Consider the following 17645-nt stretch of genomic DNA (forward strand, 5'->3'; position numbering starts at 1 on the left):
AGCTCTGGTATCTCTATCATACCGTTGACCCTGCTTTTCTATTGAAGGAAACAATATTCCATCTTGATCAAGAAATGTGACTCCTTAAGAAGCTCAGTTTTTATTTAGTTTGGGAAAAATTAACAAACTATGCCCTCACCCACAAGATAGGAATTTTTCCAACTGCCAAAATGCCTTCGCATAATTGCAATACGCGACTCTGCGGGAACATCCTGTAATTGCTATAAAAATCGGTAAACCCATCTCAATCCCGCATGGCATCCCGCTGCTTTTCTCCTCCCTAACCGCCTGTCAGCCAGTTCATTTAGTGAGACAGCATTAAAACAATCTTATCAGGTTTCCCTACCGCTAGCCCCTCCAACCCCTTCTCCCCGGGAAGAGAGAGTCGGTTGCAGTTTTTAAAGAAGGCAGGAAAACAATGCCACAGCAGGTTCTGTCTGCAGCGGAAAAGATGGCCTTATAAAGGTAGTGAGCTGCTTCTAACAAAGGGAGAATCCCGGCACTGCACAGTTGCCTAGAAACGGCCACAGAGGGGATAGCTGCCGGAAGTCTCTCCAGGCTCCGAGACCGAGAGGTGGTGCTAGGGAAGAGGCTTGCAGAGGGAGAGAAGCTGTGTTCATCCCCAACGGGAAAATTGCCAGAAACCGCACTAGGTCCTCGGCTCCGCAGGGACCAATAGGGGCGGACGCTTCCGCATCCGGGCATTGGGCGAGACCCTTTCAACTAATCTTTGGGCGGGCACTGGTGACGTCGCTCGTTGTGCTCCAGCGTGTGTCGTCATCCCACAGCGCCGGAAGTGGTGCGGCTCTGAAGAGTGACTTGGCTTGTCTGTCTCCACAGTCTCGAGGTAAGGCGTTTGTCGGCCTACCTCCTCTGCTGGCCGGGTGGAAAGCGGTGGTTGTGGGCCTTGCGCCGGGGCCATTACTACCCTTGAATGATGTTCCTTGAGTAACGTTTTTAATGGCTTCTTTCCCGTCAGGCTTTGCTCCATCCTCGGGCTGTAGGCGTCTCGCTTTGCTCAAGCTCCCTTGGGCCGTTTTTCGGAGGCCCTCAGGTTGGTCGCCGCGCCACCTCACGTTCGTTCATCCGGCCCCCTCCCCTAGCTTGGTCACAACACAAACAGACAAAAGATTAGAGAATGGGCACTGTTCAGCCCAAGCAGGCGGTTCAGGTTTTCAGGAAGGACATTGTTTCCTCCAGAAACGCTCCCTGAAAGGAACTTGAGGGGCGTTCACATCCTCCTTAACAGGCCTAATGGGAGGGCCAGAAGAAGCAAGCTTTTCCTCACGCAGCCGGTGTTGGTTCAATAGAGCAGAGGTATAATTTCCATATGGAATTAATGTCCAGGTTTAGAACCTTTAGGGAATCTAACTTATATTGGGAATCATTAGAATACTTGAGGCAGGACTGGACACGTGAGGAGACAATACAGATTTGTGCCCTTCCACCTTAGTTGCACAGTCAGTGCTGTGGGATGATCTTATTACATGTCCTTAGCTCTTGTCTTCAGTGTCAACCAGCGATAATAGTGTCAAACTGTTACTTTTTGCTAGACGCTGAAAGTGCGTACTTCCTCATTGAGTCCTTGTGACAACCATGTGTTGTAGAGCAATTTTTAAAATAAGATTATTTATGTATTTATTTATGAGAGAAACAGAGAGGCAGAGACATAGGCTGAGGGAGAAGCAGGTTCCGTGTGGGAAGCCTGATATGGGACTCCCATCCCAGGACCCTGGGATCACAACCTGAGCTGAAGGCAGCCCCTCAACCGCTGAGCCACCCAGGTGCCCCTAGAGAGCAATTCTTAATGTTGTTTTACAGCTAAAGAAATAAAGGCGTAGGTTAAATAACTGACATCAAGTCACACAGTGGTGGATGGGTAATGGAGCCACAATTTGAACTCAAGCAGTTGCACTTAAGAAGCCTGGATGTTATTCACTGTGTTACAATGATTTTTTTCAACTGTTCATTAAGCTCTCAAACCCCTCCCTCTTACCTACTGTTTTATGGAGAAAACATCTTTTCTGCCCTGTCTATGGCCTTGTCGTGTATAAACACTGTCACACTTCTCAGATCCCTAGTCACCTGTCTCTCAACCCCCCAAACTAGAAAGAAAGGAAGATGACTTTTTTTTTTTTTTAAAGATTTTATTTATTTATTGATGAAAGACACACAAGAGAGAGGCAGAGGGAGAAGCAGACTCCCTGCGAGGAGCCAGATGTGGGAATCGATCCTAGGACCCTGGATCAGGCCCTGAGCTGAAGGCAGATGCTCAAACACAGCCACCCAGGTGCCCTGAAAGGAAGACTTCTTAGTGATCCACCTTCCTTTAGCTGTCATCCGGTAATCCTATTCCCCTTCTTATCCATCCATTTATACTATTTTATTTTATTTTATTTTATTTTATTTTATTTTATTTTTTAAATGTCTATTTAGATCCTCTGCCCATTTTTTTTTTTTTTAATTTTTATTTATTTATTCATGATAGTCACACAAAGAGAGACAGAGAGGCAGAGACACAGGCAGAGGGAGAAGCAGGCTCCATGCACCGGGAGCCCGACGCGGGACCCGATCCCAGGACTCCAGGATCGTGCCCCGGGCCAAACGCAGGCGCCAAACCGCTGCGCCACCCAGGGATCCCCATTTATACTATTTTAAAGAGTATTCTAAATTCTGTCTCCATTTCCTCACCTTTCCTTCCTTTCTGCTGTCTAGCTTTCAGACCTATATTCCCCTGAAATTTTAACCTTAAAGTCACAGTAATTGATTATCAAACCAAAGAGACATTTTCCAGTCACTTTTGGATCCCTTTGCTTCTTTTGAAACTCTTACTTCCTGCTGCTTTGCTTTCTAGGACAATACAACTGATTTAACAAACATTTATTATGATACAGAGATGAAGAAGACAGATGCTTTTCTGCAAGGAACTTACATTCTAGCTGTTTCTCCATGTACCTCTCACCAGCCATTTCTCCTGTGGATAGTCTTTTTTTTTTTTTTCCTCCCCTAAAGTGTTGGGTGTTTCCAAGGCTTGTGACTTTGACCGACTGCTCTTTTCTTTCTGTATACACCGCCTGAGTGAACACATCAACTAGCTTGGTTTTAATTCTCTTCTACATGCTCCCAAATCAAAGTTGTTAGGTTAGACCCTTTTTCTGACTTTCACCGTCACCTCTGACCACTCTGCTCACAGCTCTGCCTTGTACAAGTCCCATAGACAGTTCAAATTCACAGATCTGAAGCAGAACTCCATGTCTTTCCTGTACTTGCTCTTGTCACATAGATCACTAAGTTCTGATGATTTTACCCCCTAAATATTTCTCAAATCTGTGTTCTTTTCTTTATCCCTACTGTTGTACTATTTTAGGCACCATCATTTTTCACCTGAAATATGATTGCCTTCTGAATGATTTCCTCGCCTCGTGTCCTCTTCCCCACATATCTTCTCAAATGAGGTAATAGAAGTAACACCTACCCTCCTCCCCCAAATGATCTTTGACACAAATCTGTGTCAAAGTCCTGCTTAGTAACATTTAAATGTCTGCTTATTCATTTGATCTTTTTTTTTTTTAAGCAAATATTTATTGTTTACTAAATTGCAAAATCCAGTGGAACTTCTCAAGTTTGAGCTTCTCAGCCAGTCACCCAGGGCTCTGCTTATTCTAGACCTGCTTGTGTCTCCATCCTCTTTTTAGTCTCATGTTTTAGGTTGCAGCAACACCGAACTGCTGCTTCCTGTGTACTCTGTAATTTCTTTGTTTATTGCTTTGTTTAAACAATTTCTTTGTTTATTCCCCTTGACTTGAATTGTCTTGTTTCCTTTATCTACTTCCTTCTCACCTAATTGGAATGACCCTTTCACCTAGTTAACCTACCTTATATATAGGACTCATTTTAAGTCTACCTCCTATAGGAAATCTTCCTTGACATCTCCTTTTTCCAAGTCTGAGTTGGGTACTCCAGCCTTGTGCTCCCATGATACTCTGCACAGACCAATCATTATACATACTACATTGGTTATAAGTGTTTTTGCGTTTCTCTCCCCCATAAGACTGAGCCTTTTGAAGGTAGGAATGATACATTACACCTGTATTATATGAATGAGATATATTTTCTTTATTCTTGGTACTAGAATAGCACAAGCCATAGTAGGCATGTAGTAATTTTTTTTAAAGATTTATTTATGATTTTAGAGAGTATGAGGTGGAGGCAGAGGGAGAGAGCATCTCAAGCAGACCCTGTGCTGAGCATGGAACCCGATGGAGGGCTCGATCTCATGACCCTGAGATCACAATTTGAGCCAAAATCAGGAATCAGATGCTTAACTGAGTGTACCACCCAGGCGCTCTGGCATGTAGTAATTTTGAATGAATGATCAAATGAGTGAAGACAAAAGGTGTATAGTATAGTGATTACAACTCTGTTCTTTAGAATTGATTCAGATCCTCTCTCTGGCACACATTGGTTATGTGGCTTGTACATGTTACCTATTTTTTCTTAAGCCTTAAATTTTCTTTTCCTTAGAATGGGAGTTACTGGGAAAATTAAATGAGATGATACAAGTAAGACATTTAACAAGTACCTAGCAGATGGTATGCACTTGGTAAAGGCATGCTGAACACCAGAGGATTCAGAAATATAACACCAGGCCTAGCCCAGGGTAATGATCTAGAGACTTGAGTTTTCTCTGTGGATGGGCAGTGATGCAGGCTGTTTACAAGGAAACTGTAATTTTATTTGGAGAGTGGACTTATATCCACATTTAATTTTCAGGGAATTTTTAAAAAGATTTTATCTATCTATCTATCTATTTATTTATTTATTTATTTATTTATTTATTTATTTTTTATGACACACGGAAAAAGAGACAGGCAGAGGGAGAAGCATGCTTCATGCAGGGAGCCCGATGTGGGACTTGATCCCGGGACTCTGGGATCACGCTCTGAGCCGAAGGGAGACGCTTAACCACTGTCCCAATTTTCAGGGAATTGTGAAGATAAGTTGATCACACCCAATAGCATAATGTAGAGAAGAGAAGATAGTTCAGTGAAGACGTCCCTAGAGGAGGTGGGACTTGAAAACTGAGAAGGATTTAGGATTCTAGGAAGGAAGAGAGGGTATAATCCAATGCCAGGAGATCGTATTGAGAATGACTTACTTGGGAGACATGACTCAGTACAACATACCTGAGGATTATATTTGTGTGTAAGAATAAACATGAGCCTGGGGAAAGGGAAGGATGGGGCTATTTCTATGAAAGGAAATAGGAGATGACATAAGTAACCTTTGTGGGATTAGAATATGAGGGTCTTAACCTCAAGCCTGGGGAATTAGGGACTGATCAGGGCTGGGTTGGATATCATGGTAGCCATCTGCCACATGTAGCTATTTAAATGTAAGTTAAAATCTGAGAAATTTAGTTCCTCTGTTGCACTAGCTACATTTCAGATGCTTGATTGTCACATGGTGGCTATATTAGACAATGAAGGTTTACAACACTTCGATCATTGCAAAAAATTCTTCTGGATGGCACTGTTCCATGTTACCAGATTGCTGGGCTTGTGTGGTCTGTCAGATTACTTTGGTTCCTTAAGATATAAGCAGAATTTTTTCCTGACCTATCCCTACAACTCTGAGATGAAAAGTAGAGAGTTGGAAATTTATTTATCCACAGTAGATGGATTTATCCACATAGTTATGAGGATGGGATTGCCCAAAGAGAGGAGCAAAGGACCACATAAGAAAAGGAGCCAGAGCAGGGGAGAGAAGGAAGGGAAGAGAACCTGGATAGGATTATCATCTGGTGATTCACTTGCAAATACGTATTGTATTGTTGTATGCCAAGTATTAATTACTGGGGATAAGCAAAAAATGGGCTTGACTTCTGTCAAAGAACTTGCAGTTTATGGAGTTTTATCAGATGTGGACTATAGTAAAGATTCAGGGGCACCCATCATTATGTATTCCCCATATTCTAAAATGCTTCATTCATAGAAATTGGAACCGGAGGCTAAAATGGGTTAAAATGTTGCTTCCAGTTAGTTACATAAGCATTGTGCAGTCGCTACTTTAGTTTCTCAAGAAGTAGTAAATAGGAACATCATAACTTCAGAACTTTGGTAGGAATGAATATGTGAGTGGCAGGAGAGGTAGTTCCTATTATCCTGCAACATCCAGCCATGCTCTCATCTCCCCATCAGATCCCTTGCTGTCCCTGCTCTCAAACTGTGCTCTCTCCAGATTTCTTTTATTACCATGAGTAGTCAGTCACTACATGACTTACTTCTCAAAGCCTGATGAAGACATACTTCTCAGTCCATTACCTGCACATTCATCAGTTTCTAGCAAGTGCAAACAGATGCTCCTCTGAAAGCAGCATTTAAAAGTGGGACTTGCCTGTAGCACCATCATCATCTGAGGCTGTAGGTTTAGGATTTTATTTTTATTTATTTATTCATTCATTCATTCATTCATTCATTCATTCATTCATTCGAGACACACAGAGAGAGAGAGGCAGAGACACAGGCAGAGGGAGAAGCAGGCCCCATGCAGGGAGCCTGATGTGGGACTTGATCCCGGGACTCCAGGATCACACCTTGGGCCAAAGGCAGGCGCTAAACTGCTGAGCCACCCGGGCTGCCCCGTTTAGGATTTTAGATTTACAGCTCCCTTTCATGCTCTTGCATCCACTCCTTCACAAAGACCTGCTGAACTTTTGGACCTCACTCTGGCCCACGTTGTATTGACAACCTTGTGACTAATCTCCGACTCTAGATCTCTCTGCTCCAGCCTGCCTACACAGAGCTCGTTTCACTTCTCTATGCAGCTCAGTATAGAGCTCATGCAACTGCAGACTCTTGGCAGTTGTCTTTTGTTGATGTGAAGTCTAAACTTTTCAGCCTAGTGTTCCAACACCTCTGGTATTTTTTGGTGATTTCCTGGGGCAGATCCTCTTGGTCAACCAGCAAGGTCTGCCTTCCACCCCTCACCCATGGCTTATTGCCGAAATCTGTTGTCACTTTTGCCTTTTTTTTTTTTTTTTAAGTTTATTTAAGCATTCTCCACTCTCAGTGTGGGGCTCGAACTCATGACCCGAAGGTCAAGAGTTGCATGCTCTTCCGATTGAACCAACTGAATACCCTTGTCACTTGTGCTTTAAAAAATGGAATATGAGATGCCTTGGTGGCTCAGCCATTGAGTGCCTGTCTTTGGCCCAGGGCGTGATCCTGGAGTCCTGGGATTGAGTCCCCATCTGGCTCTCTGCAGGGAGCCTGCTTTTCTCTCTGCCTGTGTCTCTGCCTCTCTCTGTGTCTTTCATGAATAAATAAATAAAATCTTAAAAAAAAATATAAGAATGGAGTATCCCCTCCCACTTGTTTTTTTTCCTTATCAGTCCTCTTGGCCTTTTCAGTGGGTTGGTTTCCAAAGCCTTTCCTGACCGAATTTCTGTGACTTTGCATCTCCTCAGCACGCATTTATTTGCTCACTCTGCTTTGCGTTATCCTTTCTTTTTTTATTTTATTTATTTATTTTTAATTTTTTTTATCCTTTCTTTTTTTTAAATTAAATTAATTTATTAGAGAGAGAGAGAGATAGCACAAGCAAGGGGGAGGGGCAGAAGCAGGCTCCCTGCTGAGCAGGGAGCCCTACAGGGGCTTGATCCCAGGACCCTGGGATCACGACCTGAATGGAAGGCAGATGCTTAAACGACTGAGCCACCCAGGCACCCCATCATTTTCCTTTCTTTGCAGATGGTAATGAAACTCTGGTTTTTAAAAATCTTGTTCCTTTTCTCTTCCCTTTGGACATAAAGCTTGTGCAGAAGGCCTGATAAGTGCTACCTTGCCTGCAGGGCACATTTCTCAGAGCATTAGAGGCTTGAGCAATATAGGCTTCTGGAGTTGAGGGAGGCATCCCAAAGACCGTATGTCCCTGCCTATAATTCCCTGCTCTACCTCTCTGAGCAATCTCATGCTCTCTCTTTGCCTCACCACCTCTGCCATGTTGATGCCTCAAATATATACATTCAGTCCATTACTCTCCCTGAGTTTTCTACCCATAATATCTACCTTGACCTGTGGATCTTCCACAAGCAACTTAATCTGTGTTTCAATCAGAAATCATCCCTTCATCTGCTATTTAACTTCAAATTATGTCATCATGTGTGTTTCTCATTTTGGTTAATGGCTATTACCAAATTAGAAGTCTTGATATATGTCTCCCTTGACTCCCTTGTCATTTCCCTGATATAGTCAGCAATTAAGTCTGTCTTCACAGTTTCTTCTGGATCTTCTTTCTTTCCATTCCCTTTGCCCTGCCTTTGTTTCGGGTCTTATCTCTCTCCCAAATTTCTTGTCTCTTTTCCTTCTACTGATACTCTGTGTGGCCATAAAGGTTGTTTTCTTTGCTTTCTCTTTTTAAAAATTTACTTATTTATTTTGGAGAGAGTGAGCACGTGGAGGAAGTGGTGAGCAGGGTGGGTGAGTGAGGAGGGGTAGAGGGAGAGCATCTCAAGAACCCAATGCAGAGCTCCATCTCACAGGTCCAAGATCATGACCTGAGCTGAAATCAAGAGTTGAAGCTTAACCGACTGAGCCACTCAGGTGCCCCTAAAAGTTGTTTTCGAAAGAAAACCAGTTCCTTCACTGTGTGCAGGTTGTGTATTGCACAGAGTACCACATTCACACTTTAGACACTGGAGGGTTGTATATTTATAATGACAATCTTCTGGTAGGGAGCAGTAAACTATATTGTTCTAATATTGGTATGTTATATGCATGATTAAGGAGGGAAACCTTCTAATACACTTAAAGATGCCTATGGACTGAAGAATATCCTCTATTCTTATGTCCTTGATTCTCTGCCAGGCAAACTTCTCATGCTTTAAAACTCAGCATAAATATCCCTTCCTCATTAAGCTGTTTTTGATATTCCTTACCAGAGTCAGTCATTCCTTTCCCTGGGCTTTGCCGTATCTGGTTAATCCCTTTTTATGGTGCTTATCACATTATATTGTAATAATTGATATATGAGTCTATTTGCCCCAATATACTCTAGGCCCCTCAAGGATAGGGACAATGTTTAATTATTCTTTTATCCTTGGCATGTAGGCTAATGGCCAGCACATAGAGTATATCAATAAGCATAAGTATTTGATTGCTTAGCATGATTTAGGCACAGAGGTAAATACATACATTATCTTATTTAATTCTCACAACAGCCTCATGAGTCCTGTCATCATCATGTTTTACAGGTGAGAAAATTGAGACCTAAGTGAAGTCATCTTGGCCACAAGGTGAACAGGTGGTAGATGGCATGTGTGGTGGTGCTGGGGTGTGGCCCTGGAAGACTTGTGCTAAGCTTTCCAGTGATTCTCTTTTGATTTTTCTCCCAGAGTAATGATGCGGATGTGCTGGTTGGTGAGACAGGATAACCAGCACCAACGAATCAAACTTCCACATTTGGAAGCAGTCATGGTCGGGCGTGGCCCAGAGACCAAGATCATTGACAAGAAGTGTTCTCGACAGCAAGGTAATTGGTCATAGCAATGTGCAGACTACTGTGTTTTGTTCCTCAGGATAATGATAACCAAAGATGCACATTTCCTGGATGCTATTGGTAGAAACTTTCTGTCTGCCATAAACAAAACTCAGGAACTGAGCTCTTTTAGCTAATATCAGGGCCTTATTCACCCTTGATTCTACCCTCTGGAAGTAGCTAATGTTGGGAATAGGCAAATTCCATCCTGTTACATACAGAGTGGTGGGCATGAATCCTGAACCCTGCTTTGCCCAGGGAGATTCCTCATTGAGCAGTGAGACAGTTGAATTCTGGGGTCTCCAGCCTGAAACCATGTCTGAGAAGTGATGGGATAGTTTCCTCTTTTACATAATACCTTACACAGAAGGGGTTATTTTTATAAGACAATGGCATCTAGCTCTTGATTGGAGCCCGATGTGGGATTCGATCCCAGGACCCTGGGATCACGCCCTGAGCCGAAGGCAGACGCTCAACAGCTGAGCCACTCAGGCGTCCCTCTGTTGGACATTTTATGGAAGGATTTTGAGCCCAGCCACCTGCATAACAGGTGATTTTGCTCATAGGCCTTTGAGGAAACCCCTGTCAGGTTGCCTCCTGAAGTGAGGCTTCATTGTCCTGTAGGTAGAATATGAGCAAGTGCTTGGCTCTTTGTGGCATTTAGATTTAACTTTTTAAAATCTCTTTCAGTACAGTTGAAAGCAGAATGTAACAAAGGATATGTCAAGGTAAAGCAGGTACGTGTGTTTGTAATTTGGATTTCCATTTTATACTTGATGATTTTCTTATGCTGTTGATTTTAGAGTATTTTCTTCTATAGCCAATAAAAGCTTCTCTGTCATGTGTGGAAATGATGGGGTAATATGAGTGAACATTAAGCATGATGCCTAGCATGCTATAAATGGTTAACATAGCAGTGGCTATGCTGCTAATGGAATTATTGCTTATCATTGTAATTATTTTCTGATTATTCTATAGGTAGGGGTCAATCCCACCAGCATTGACTCAGTCATAATTGGGAAGGACCAAGAGGCGAAGCTGCAGCCTGGCCAGGTTCTCCACATGGTGAATGAACTTTATCCATATATTGTAGAATTTGAGGAAGAGGCAGAGAGCCCTGGCCTGGAAACACACAGGAAGAGAAAGAGGTCAGGCAACAGTGATTCTATAGAAAGGGATGCTGCCCAGGAAGCTGAGTCCAGCACAGGACTGGAACCTGGGAGTGACTCTAGCCAATGCTCTGTGCCCCTAAAGAAGGGGAAGGATGCACCTACCAAAAAGGTGAGGGTGGTGTGCTTGATAGATGATGTGGGGATTAAATGAGATATAAGGACTGCTTGATTGTTTTGTACACTATAAAGCCCAGATATGTGTAAAGGGTTATTAACCATGACGAGGATTATTAACCATGATGAAAGAGTCATTTGTTTGTGTCACTAATCACTTGGGTGAATGTCCCTTCTTGTACTTTTCTCTTGAATTCCTGAGGTAAAAAAAAAAAAAAAAAAAAAAAAAAAGAATTCCTGAGGTAAGCCACTTGAAGGTAGGGAGATAATGATGGTATACTTAACATTCAGCTGCTAAAATAGGTCAGTCATATGTTTATCTGTAGAAGGTTAGCATTGGAACACTGTTCATAGACATGTGATTTGAGTACTGATGTCAAAGTGGAAATGTAGTTAGGCTGTAGATGGAGTGGGAAAGCAGGAAGAAAATGCAGTTCACACTGGCATTTCCAGCCTTCCCCTAGACACACAGCTCTGAATCCTGTATAGGAAGAAAGTAAAGCCAGCTTAGAGTAATTATAAAGGCAAATGACTGAGTAAAGGAGATATAGCTTAATTCTTAAAAACTAATCTTTTTTTTTTAATAAAATAATTTTTTATTGGTGTTCAATTTACTAACATACAGAATAACACCCACTGCTCATCCTGTCAAGTGTCCCCCTCAGTGCCCGTCACCCACTCACCCCCACCCCCCGCCCTCCTCCCCTTCCACCACTCCTAGTTCGTTTCCCAGAGTTAGGAGTCTTTATGTTCTGTCTCCCTTTCTGATATTTCCCACACATTTCTTCTTCCTTCCCTTATATTCCCTTTCACTATTATTTATATTCCCCAAATGAATGAGAACATACACTTTAAAAACTAATCTTAATCCTAAGTTTGGTTGGGCTTTGCTGATGTACAATATTAACTAATGCCAAATACAGCTATTAATATTTACAATTTACTTTGCCCCTTTTTGTTTCAGGAATCATTGGGCCACTGGAGTCAAGGCTTGAAAATTTCTATGCAGGATCCCAAAATGCAGGTCAGAATAAAATTTTGGCATCGAAATAAACTTCATATTTTAAGTGACTTTTCCACAGAGGTCATAATGGCAAATGAAAACAAAGGAGATCAGTCCTTCTGAATGAGGTTTGTTTTATTAGAGTGTTTTGTGAGAACAAGTGGCTTTTCCCATTGTCAGTAAGTTAGCAGCTGGAATTCTTTGGAGAAGCTAAAGTTCTTCAAATGAATATCCTCTCTTCCTGTTCCTCCTGAACTGGGTGCTATTAAGGGAGATTGTGTTAACCTTACTGGAGTTTCTTTCAAGGGAGTGTCAGGTAATATGCTGTGACTGTAGTAAACTGGGCTGCCTTGAGATTAATAGTTTGGTGTCAGTCTGGGAGGATTCTTTGAGTTCTTAAATTACATCCTGGGTGACAAGGGGTCAGATCTGATAGGGCTCTTGGAATACATGATTGTGTCACATGGCCTCCTGGATTAGGATGGAGAAGGCTGCATTTGAACTAATGCTTGCACGGATGTTACATCATATCCTTAGGAATTATTTTGTACTGTGCATTTTCTGTGTATTCTTTGTAGTGTGGTGGTTGCAAACACAGACTTTGGAGTCAACTAGACCTGGTTTGGAATCCTAGACTTCCCACTTAGTTAACTATGTGACTGTGAAAGACACTCACCAGGTCTCAGCTCCCATCTGACAAAATTGGAATACTGAAATCTTTTACATAAGATTGTATTGGGAATTAAGTGAGTTAGTGAATATTATAGCACGTGGTATTCAGAAGATGTGTGGTGGATATCTGTTTCCTTCTCTTGTGCCCCTCTGCCAGGTTTACAAAGATGAGCAGGTGGTGGTGATTAAGGATAAATACCCCAAGGCTCGTTACCACTGGCTGGTCTTACCATGGGCTTCTGTTTCCAGTCTGAAGGCTGTGACCGGGGAACACCTTGAGCTCCTCAAACACATGCACACTGTGGGGGAAAAGATGATTGCAGATTTTGCTGGGTCCAGCAAACTCCGCTTCCGATTGGGTTACCATGCCATTCCCAGCATGAGGTAAGTGTTGTGTCTAGTCCTAGTGCATTCTGGTTCTGGCTAGGTGGACAGATGGATTCAGCTTGGGTGTGCTGATAGTCCCAAGGCTGCTGATAGTCCCAAGGCCCAGAGGAGTAGGGTGGGATGTTTCCAAGGATGTGGGCTGAAACTTCCACCCTTCTGCCTCATTTGACATATGACTTTTTTTCCCCCTATTTTTTGTGCCTGTGACTTTTACTAGATTTTTCAGAAGCATCTATAAACCCCTAGATGACTAAGGACCATTGCCCTGAAGGAGACAAACATCACTGACTTTTGTCATGACAATTCAGTAGATCTAAGATTTAAAGTAAAATGAGAAGGATGCCTGGTGGCTCAGTGGTTGAGCATCTGCCTTTGGCTTGGGGCCTGATCCCAGGGTCCTAAGATCGAGTCCCACTTTGGGGTTCCCTGCATGGAGCCTGCTTCTCCCTCTGCCTGTATCTTTGCCTCTCCCTCTGTCTCTCATGAATAAATAAATAAAATCTTTAAAAAAAATAAACAAAATAAAATGAGAGAAAAATGTAGAGCCTGTTTGCATTTGGCTCATACCCAGAAGGATTCAGAAAGGAATAATTGAGTCTTTTTATCAGAAAGGAATAATTGAGTCTTTTTAAACAATGCAAGCAAGGCAAACCTCCATAGTTTTTTGAACTAAGCAACAAGATAAGCAGACTAATTGGATTTCAGAATTTCTTTTAAATTTATATTTGTTCATTTGTTTTTTTGGTGATAAGATATGCATAACAAAATTTACCATTTTAATTTTTTTATTTATCCTTTTTTTTTTCTTAAAATTTTATTATTTATTCATGAGAGACACAGAGAGAGGCAGAGACATAGAGGGAGAAGCAGACTTGTCATAAGGAGCCTGATGCGGGACTCAATCCCCAGACCTGGGATCACACCCTGAGCCAAAGGCAGACACTCAACTGCTAAGCCACCTACCCATTCCCCATTTTTTTTTTTTTAATTTTTTTTTTTAATTTTTATTTACTTATGATAGTCACAGAGAGACAGAGAGAGAGGCAGAGACATAGGCAGAGGGAGAAACAGGCTCCATGCACCGGGAGCCTGATGTGGGATTCGATCCCGGGTCTCCAGGATCGCGCCCTGGGCCAAAGGCAAGCGCCAAACCATTGCGCCACCCAGGGATCCCCTCCCCATTTTTAAATATATAGTTCATTGGTGTGAAGTTTGTTTACTTTGTTGTGCAACTGTCACCGTCATTTGCTTCTAGAACCTTTTTCATCTTCCCAAGGTATCTCCCATTCCCCCCATACTCCTTGGCAATTACCATTCTACTTTCTGTTTCTATAAATTTGACTGCCTAGGTGCTTTATATAAGTGGAATCATAGAGTATCTGGTTTTTTTTGACTAGCTTATTTCATTTAGGATAATGTCTTCAAGGCTCGACTGTGTTGTAGCATGTGTCACAATTTCTTTTGGTTATTTTTCTTTTTAACTACCCAACATTCTTCACATTTCACTCAGGTAATTATGACTTGTATTATGGGCCATTTGAACCAAATGACATTTTTGTGCCACCTTTTTTACCCCATCAGTTCTCTTTCTTTTCTTTTCTTTTCTTTTCTTTTCTTTTCTTTTATTTTATTTTATTTTATTTTATTTTATTTTTATTTTTTTAAAGATTTTATTTATTTATTCATGATAGTCACAGAGAGAGAGAGAGAGGCAGAGACATAGGCAGAGGGAGAAGCAGGCTCCAAGCAGGCAGCCCAATGTGGGACTCGATCCCGGGTCTCCAGGATCGCGCCCTGGGCCAAAGGCAGGCGCTAAAACCGCTGTGCCACCCAGGGATCCCTAGACTGTGTTTTTCTGTACTAATGTGTGGTGCTTATTAAATACTTTTGTACCATAAGTAAACTTGGAAGTACATTGCAAGAAAAAAAATTTTTTTTTCAAGATAGATAGAGTTTATGCCTTTTTTTTTTTTGCCCCCAGAATACCACAGAAGTAATGTTGCATCCTTCTCAGTATATCATATTAAGGAGTACATGATGTCAAGATGGCTTATTACTCATACTAACCTTGATCACTTTGTTAGGGTGATGTTTGCTAGGTTTCTGTACTCAGAGTTACTATTTTTCCCTTTGTAATTGATGAATGTTTTGAATAGTTAAGGACTATGTTAGTATCCTGTTTCTCCCCAAACTTTTGCCCAATGATTTTAGCATTTATTGGAAGGTCTTGCCTGCAACAGTTATTACTATGATGTTTACCTAATGGTGATTTTGTGTTTCCCTCATCCTCTTTAATTTATTAATTAGAATTTTTCTGTATGGAAGAGTTGCCTTTCTCCAATATGTAGTTAATCAGTTATTTATCAGTGTGGACTCATAGATATTTATTTTATTCTATAGGTTTTAATTTAGTCTATCACTATTTGTTTTGTTGCTCAAATTGTTCTAGTTTTAGTCCTTGGAAGCTCCTTTAGGCTGGGTCCTATATTATTTGACATTGCCCCAACATTTTTTGAGCACTTTTTTCTGGAACAAAATGTACCAGGCTCATCCTGTGTTTTTCCTTTTCTAGCCCTGGAATGAACTTTTAATTTTATTTAGTTCCTTTTATTGGAGAATGATATTTATAGACCCAAGACTTGAATGCTAGGTTTCTATATTGAGAGAAGTGGTTGATTCCAGGGTGTCTTTGCTCCTAGGTCCTTTTGGCATATAGAGCCAGGAAATACATACATGAATCCTAACCCACACAGATACACATACCTCCCTATTTCTTCTATACCTACTGTGTATAGAAAAACACAAGTTTATAGTAATATCTCTGGCTCCAGTTCAACTGTTCAAGGTTCATTCTTGTCTCCCCCTTTCCGTTATTGTAATTTCTTTCTCCAACAGTGAAAACTCTGGTTCTTATTAGCTTTAATAAATTCACTTACCTGTTTGATCTTAGTATATGCATAAAATAGTTGCAGAATTGCTAACTCTTAACCCTGTGAGAAAGACATTTACTCATAGTATTTATATACAGTTTTTTCCGTCTTTACAGTGTCCAAACTACTATTTTCCAAAGTTCATTTCACCAATTATTTTATTCCTGACCCATTTCAGTGTGGTTCCCTTATTTGTTTGTAATACTGTTAGGTTTATTTGGTACTGCCCATATTCCATTTTGGTTGGTTTTGATGATTTATTGGTGGAATAGGAAATATTAATGATTCTAAGAGTCAGATTCACACAAAAAGGCACAATGGGTTTAGCAAGTCCAAAAAGAGAACTCTTGGTTTTCTGCCCCAAACTTGCTTCCCCATCTCTGTAAGTGGCACCTCCAAACCACATCCAATCCATTAGGAGGTCCTATTGGTTCTATTGCAAAATATATTCCAAACACTACAGCTCTAATCAAAGGCATGATTATTCTGTAGTAGATTCCTAACTCATTTCTGTATCCATTGTTACCCTTTTTATAGTCCTTTCTCTGAGGGGCAGACAGAGTGATCTTTTAAAAATGCAAATCAGAGACATTGTAAGCAGAATACAGTGCAGACCGCTTGTCAACCTGTAAGACTCTTTATGGTCTGGCTCCTACCTAGTCTCTGCTCCTCGGCTCCAACCATTCCAGCCATATGTATCACCTTTCTGTTCCTCAGTTGCACCAAGTTCTTTCTCATCCTAGTGTCTTTGCACTTGGCCTCCCCGCTCCCCAAAACATTCTTTCTCCAAATTTTTGCTTGCCTGACTGCTTTCTCATCTCAAATCACTGCCTGGGAGTGGCCTTCCTTGAATATTCTAGTTAACATGGTAATTTTTACCCCCTGTGCACTCTGTGTCCCATTTCCCTGATTTATTTATTTATTTATTTTTCTTAGCAGTGTTAATGATTTGAGTTTTCTTCATTATTTATTTATTTATTTATTTATTTATTTATTTTTCTTAGCAGTGTTAATGATTTGAATTTTCTTCATTTATTTCTTAAAATTTGGCTTTCCTTATTAGAATATAATTTCTAGAAGGAGAGTGGCCTTTCTCATTTTGTTCACTGCTAAATTCCCAATGCTAGAATAATGCATGGCTCTAGTAGGTACTTAATGAGCATTAAATCTTCTTAAGTGAATGGTTGAATGAATTGGATTAAATGGAAACACTAGCAATATTTTCTATACCCATACTTTTACTCTTTGTCATTTTGATTAAGCCATAGTTTTTAATGGATTTAATGGTCAATTTTTTTCTCTCTCAACTAGCCATGTACACCTTCATGTGATCAGCCAGGATTTTGATTCCCCTTGCCTTAAAAACAAAAAACATTGGAATTCTTTCAATACAGAATACTTCCTAGAATCACAAGGTAAACAGTGTTCTTTAGTTTTCACATTTATTTCATTTTCTCAGCTATTCTTAATGCTTGATTTAGTTGTTTCCCTAGCTAATAGCCTGGCCTCAAAAGCCCACGTACAACTTTGTGTCCCTGTAAGTAGAGACCCATTAGAAGAAACTGGATTCTTTGGATTCAGTAGGATTGCTACTTCTTGGGGGCACATAGAAAGCTGTTATGTCAGAGTCAGAAACACATTCTATCGTAACAACAGGGGAACTTAAAAGCTTGTTCTGAGAATTATTGGAGTTGATGGATGTGAAAGCGCTCAACAGTTGTCTCTTTTGCCATCAGCTGAGTAGGAGCTTTGGGGGATGCCTCATGTCAAGAGTGGTTAATTAATAGGGGAGGGCTGGGTGTATGTAGAAGGAAGCATTTCTCAGTGTGC

General features: G+C 41.2%; 1 protein-coding gene across 24 annotated transcripts in view; it reads left to right on the plus strand.

The window, feature by feature from the left end:
- The window catches only part of APTX (aprataxin), a 37948-nt gene continuing 20303 nt past the window's right edge, over positions 1-17645 (plus strand). For 2 of the 24 annotated variants that reach the window (XM_072728121.1, XM_072728118.1), the window contains exons 1-8: positions 793-847; positions 980-1054; positions 9395-9531; positions 10233-10274; positions 10516-10818; positions 11788-11847; positions 12656-12882; positions 17127-17230. In XM_072728121.1, coding sequence (XP_072584222.1) covers positions 10600-10818; positions 11788-11847; positions 12656-12882; positions 17127-17230 — 610 coding nt within the window. In that variant the 5' untranslated portion in view covers positions 793-847; positions 980-1054; positions 9395-9531; positions 10233-10274; positions 10516-10599. Of the gene's footprint in view, positions 848-878; positions 1318-2144; positions 2344-3350; positions 3456-9223; positions 9304-9394; positions 9532-10227; positions 10275-10515; positions 10819-11787; positions 11848-12655; positions 12883-17126; positions 17231-17645 lie in introns of those variants that run through there. The other 22 variants (XM_072728105.1, XM_026008982.2, XM_072728112.1 and 19 more) reach the window with 22 other exon arrangements.

This window comes from Vulpes vulpes, chromosome 12 (assembly GCF_048418805.1).
Source record: "Vulpes vulpes isolate BD-2025 chromosome 12, VulVul3, whole genome shotgun sequence".
Lineage (NCBI taxonomy): Eukaryota > Metazoa > Chordata > Mammalia > Carnivora > Canidae > Vulpes > Vulpes vulpes.